The 4,597-nt window shown below is 61.7% G+C and overlaps 2 protein-coding genes across 2 annotated transcripts in view; one reads left to right on the forward strand and one right to left on the reverse strand.

The window, feature by feature from the left end:
• Positions 1-2,386, reverse strand: part of Piezo1 (piezo-type mechanosensitive ion channel component 1) — a 55,640-nt gene extending 53,254 nt beyond the window's left edge. The window contains exons 1-2 of the mRNA XM_013012725.1: positions 2,303-2,386; positions 847-1,025 (exon numbers count right to left, since the gene is read on the reverse strand). Coding sequence (XP_012868179.1) covers positions 847-1,025; positions 2,303-2,386 — 263 coding nt within the window. The remainder of the gene's footprint in view (positions 1-846; positions 1,026-2,302) is intronic.
• Positions 2,387-2,418: 32 nt separating this feature from the next.
• Cdt1 (chromatin licensing and DNA replication factor 1) overlaps positions 2,419-4,597 on the forward strand; it is an 8,632-nt gene continuing 6,453 nt past the window's right edge. The window contains exons 1-5 of the mRNA XM_013012726.1: positions 2,419-2,496; positions 2,664-2,687; positions 2,823-2,924; positions 4,139-4,229; positions 4,291-4,471. Of these exons, the coding sequence (XP_012868180.1) occupies positions 2,419-2,496; positions 2,664-2,687; positions 2,823-2,924; positions 4,139-4,229; positions 4,291-4,471 (476 nt within the window). The remainder of the gene's footprint in view (positions 2,497-2,663; positions 2,688-2,822; positions 2,925-4,138; positions 4,230-4,290; positions 4,472-4,597) is intronic.

Genomic DNA, 4,597 nt, shown 5'->3' on the forward strand with positions numbered 1-4,597 from the left:
CCCCCCCAGCCCCTGGATGGTCTGTGCTGACCCCCCAGCCCCTGGATGGTCTCTGCTGACCCCCCAGCCCCTGGATGGTCTCTGCTGACCCCCCAGCCCCATGATCCCTCAGGATCAGCCCCGGCTGGTCCATCCCCCAGTGGGGGTGATGGGAGAGAGGAGAAAGCCATGCTGCCAGCCCCGCCCTGCTGTCCACCCCCCCCCACCTCTCCTGAGCTGCACCCAGTCGGCCAGAACTTCCTAGGGCTGCTGCCCAGCCGCACACCCTTTCCAGCAGCTCTGGGTGCGGGCAGGGCCGGCGCTGACCCTGCCTCTTTCCTCTTCTGCAGGAAGCCCCAGGAGGCTCTGCTGGGTGGGTAGGCCGAGGCCTGGCCGAGGTGTCCCATTCACACTGCTCACACACCCTGAGTCCCCAGTTTTCATCGTTTACAGGGCTCCCCTGTCTCCCAGCCGTGACCCCGGGAAGGCCCTGCTGCCTGGCAGAGGAGGGACCAAGAGGCCTCCCGGGAGCCTGGACGAGGAGCGGGGCCACTGCTGGTGGACAGGAGTCCTGCCCTGCACCTCGGGCTCAGAAGCAGAGCAGAGGGGAAGCTCCCGAGTGTTCGGGGATCACAGTCAGCGAGTCTGACTATGTCCCGCTGTCCTCACAGTGGTGATGACCACCACATGGTCCTCAGCCTCCACTCGGGGTGCCTCACTCAGCACCCTCCTCTGAGCTTGTTACCCATGGGCCTTTACTCTGGTGGGATCCGTCTTTAATGATGGTGGGCAGGTGCTATCCGGGGAAAAGGCCGGCAGTAAAGCAACACCCACCTGACCTGGCTGAATGCCTCTTGCCAGCCTCACCTCTGTGGCTGCAGGACTAACCACACGTGGGCGTAGCTCTCATCTGGAGAGTTTCCAGGTAGCTTGCAGCACACGGGCCAACCGCGGCCCGAGTCGCCCTTTCCAAGGCGCACCTTGGGGTCGGGACTGCCCCCAGCCACCCAGGAGAGGAGGGGGAGGAGGCCTCCCTCGTCCGGCCGCTGTGAGCGTCAGACTGGAGTCCTGCCAACACTACGTCAGCCAGGAACGCCAAGCAGCCTCTCCGAGGCTCCGGGCTGAGGATGTGCTGGGAAGAAAGTTGGAAATGTTGTTCTCTTGTCGGACTACAGAGGCATGGCCAGCTGCCCTCAGGCCGGGCTGGGTTTCACTCGGGCAGGAAGCCCCGGGCCTGGGCCTTCCTGCTTCCTCCTTCCCCCTGTGCGCCACTTCCTCACTGTGGGCAGGGCTGTTCCGCCACGGCCAGGCCCCTGGCTGCTCACGGTGCAGCCCTGGGGGCCGGGGGGCTGGTGCAGCTTCCCCTGGGCCTCCGGCTGCCTGGCCTGTTCTCCAAACCAGAGGGACCTGATGCCACGGGCAGTTCCCTCCCCAGCAACCTCAGGAGGAAGTTCAAAGTCGTTCCTGGTTTGGTGGCCACGCCACCCCAGCCTCAGTCATGAGAGCCATGGGGGCCACCCCGGGATGCTGCCCCCGCCGCACCGCCTAGGACTCGGCTCTGACCACACTTGGCTTCAAAACGTGATCACCCCTGGGCGGCCTCCTGTCTGGAGGCTGCTCGTCCTTCTGGCTGAAAATCCCCGGTCCACACTGTCCCCACCTGTCGCTGAGGCTCGTGGCAGCTGGCCCCCCTCCCAACCACAGCCAGCTCCTGCTTCTCCAGCACTTCCCGCAGTCCTGCGCTGCAGCCTCACAAAGCAGGGTGGGAAATGCTGAGGCCAGGCCACACATCCAGGGCCCTACACAACTGGGCATTTCACCACATCGCTCTGCGTAGTACAGGCTGGCCTAGAACGTGAGAGCCTCCTGCCTCAGCCCCCACCGTTCTGGGACTGTAGGTGTATGTGATGGTGCCTGGCTTGTCTGACCTCATCTTTGACCCAGAGGCCACAGGGCTTTTGCAGTAACTGCATCAGCTGTTCTCGGTCTCCTAGCTGCATTCAGGCTCTCTCCCCAGCGCAGGACTTCACTGTTCTGGGGAGAAGCGGCATCCTTCTGGAAAGACTGCCTCCAGGGAGCCGTGTGAGTTTCAGTGCTGGGATAGAACCCAGAGACACACATGCCAGACAAGAACACCACGCTGAGCCGTATCTCCAGTCCCGGTGGGGCCGAGTAAACCCCACTGCCCAAATCCCAGCTGCCCCTTCCCCCGACTCTCTCTTCCACACCTTGATGTCTGCTGCCCGCACATCCGCAGGCCCAGTCAGTGCTGCTGGGCCGGCCGCCATCCATCCCACTGCTGTCATCGCAGAAGGACTGCAACCTCCCGAATCAAGGCCACGGCCACTGCATTCTGCACCTCCAGCTGCTGGCTCTCTCTGGTGTGGAGCAGGGCCTTCAACGTCATGGCAGGAGGGAACTCGAAGGTGGTTCGGGGGCATGGCGAGAGCTGCCCAGCCCCACGCAGGGGCCCGCCTGGGGTCGAAGCCCCCGGGGTTTGCTCAGTTGTCTGGATACGTTGGGAGACCTCGGTCTTCTCCCTGAATAGGGAGCAATCCAAGGCAATGCCAAAGGGTTATCAAATGACTCAACTGCTCTCAGGCATTCTGGAACTCTTCTGCTTGAGTTCTCATAGACAGTGCAATCACTGTCAGGGAGGGGGCTACATCTACCAACACCGGTAGGCCGTGGAGGGCTACGGGCGTCAGGTAAGCCAAGGTGGCCTCAACCCAGTTGGCCTGTGGTCCCCAAACAGGGCACACATACACACACACACACACACACACCAAGAGCCTAAGGTCCCAGCCAGGGCCAATGCCACTGTGGCCTGATCCTCTGCCCAGGTGGTCCAGCCACGTGAGCAGCGGTCCTGGGTGTGGGGGCTGGTCTGCCGGTTCACTGTGCAGGCAGGGGAGACGGCGGCTGAAGAAGCCTCCTGGCTCCACGTACGTCAGGGCTGGGCATCTGTTCTGTGGCCGGTGGGTGGAGCATGAAGCCCAAGTTGCTCCGCCCATCCCCCTTGCTGCCCTGGGGCAAAGCCAAGGTGCAGACTTGGCTCAGGTCCTCACACTCTTCCACCCAGAGGCCTGACCCCTCACCTGGCCTCCACTGGCTGGAAGTCAGGCGTGATGCTCCGCTCCATCCGAGGCATGTGGTCAGTAGAGTGGGTTTGAACTCTGGGCTCAGGCTTGCTTGGCTCGCTTGCTCAGCTGGTGCTCAGCATCTCAACCACACATCTAGCTCATTCTTTTGTTGCTTATTTTGGAGATGGACTCTCTTCCTAGGCTGGTTTTGTATCTCAGCCTAAATAGCCAGGCTGATAGGCATGACATGAGCCTCCAGGATCCAGCTTTTTCCTGGGGCCTGACCTCGGCGTGGGCGCTGTCTCTCAGCTCTTCAGCTCAAGGCAAGCACTCTACCATTGAGCCACCTTCCCAGTCCCAGCACCCAGCTTTGGAATTACAGGTTAATCAGAATGTTTGTGATGGTTGTGATGATACTTGTGTTGAAAGACAACAACTTTATGAGTTCTTGCTTTTTTTTTTTTTTTGGTCGGTCCTGGGGCCTGAACTCTGGGCCAGGGTGCTCAGCTCTTCAGCTCAAGGCTAGCACTCTACCACTTGAGCCACAGCGCCACTTCTGGCTTTTTAGTTCTTGCTTTTTATGTGTGTGCTGATACTGGGGCTTGAACTCAGGCCCTCATGCTCCATGCTTGTTTTGTTCCCTGCGGGCACTCTACCCCTTGAGCCACACCTCCACTTCTAGGTTTGGCTAGCTAGTTGGACATAGGAGTCTCTCACAGACTTTTCTGCAGGGACTGGCTTCCCACCATGGTCCTCAGATCTCAGTCTCCTGAGTAGCGAGGATAATAGGTATGAGCCACCAGCGCCGCTCACATTGCATTTCTAGTGGGCTAGATGCTCATATAGGAGTGGACAAAGTTAACCCTCCTCCCATCCTGATCTCTCTGAAGCCCAGTGTGACAAGTGTCCTCACTGAGACAAACATGGGGGCTCCTCTTCCCAGAATCCTCACTGCAGGGTCCATGAGATCTTGTGGTAGACGGGGAAAACTGAAGCTGGGCAGGAGGCGGCCTGGGTCACTCCCCTGCGGACAGCAGAGGTGTCTTCTCCGTCCCCCTTCTTTGTCCCATCTATAGCAGATTGTAGGGTTGTCTGGCGGAAGGAGCCAAGAGCAGCTGGATCCTGGTGGAGAGCCAGCGGCCTTCCTGGAGGTGCAGCTGCCCGGACGTGGCTTCAGCCTGGAGTTACAAGCCTAGAGTGTGCGGGCTTCCCTGCGGGCCTTCCGCAGGCCCTTCGGACACAAAGCTCTGCGGGCGGAGCCGCTTCCCGGCTCGCCAGCTCTGCGCCCTCGGGGCGCGCACGCGGGGCATTGGGGGTGAGACCCACGGGGCACTCCAGCCTGGGAAGCGGGCCGTGTGCAGAGGCCAGACCGCTGCTTCCCAGCGTCGCTTTCAGAGCCGGGGTGCTGGGTGCGCCTGGCACCGGGGCCAGCACCCGGGCCAGCGGGTGGGCCGCTCGTGCCCCAGAGCGCAGGTGCCCGGTGCCCGGATCCCCTCCCAGCCCTAAGGCCGGGGGGCGCAGCGCGGGAGGGGCGG

This window comes from Dipodomys ordii, unplaced genomic scaffold (genome assembly GCF_000151885.1).
Source record: "Dipodomys ordii isolate 6190 unplaced genomic scaffold, Dord_2.0 Scaffold18, whole genome shotgun sequence".
Taxonomy (NCBI): domain Eukaryota; kingdom Metazoa; phylum Chordata; class Mammalia; order Rodentia; family Heteromyidae; genus Dipodomys; species Dipodomys ordii.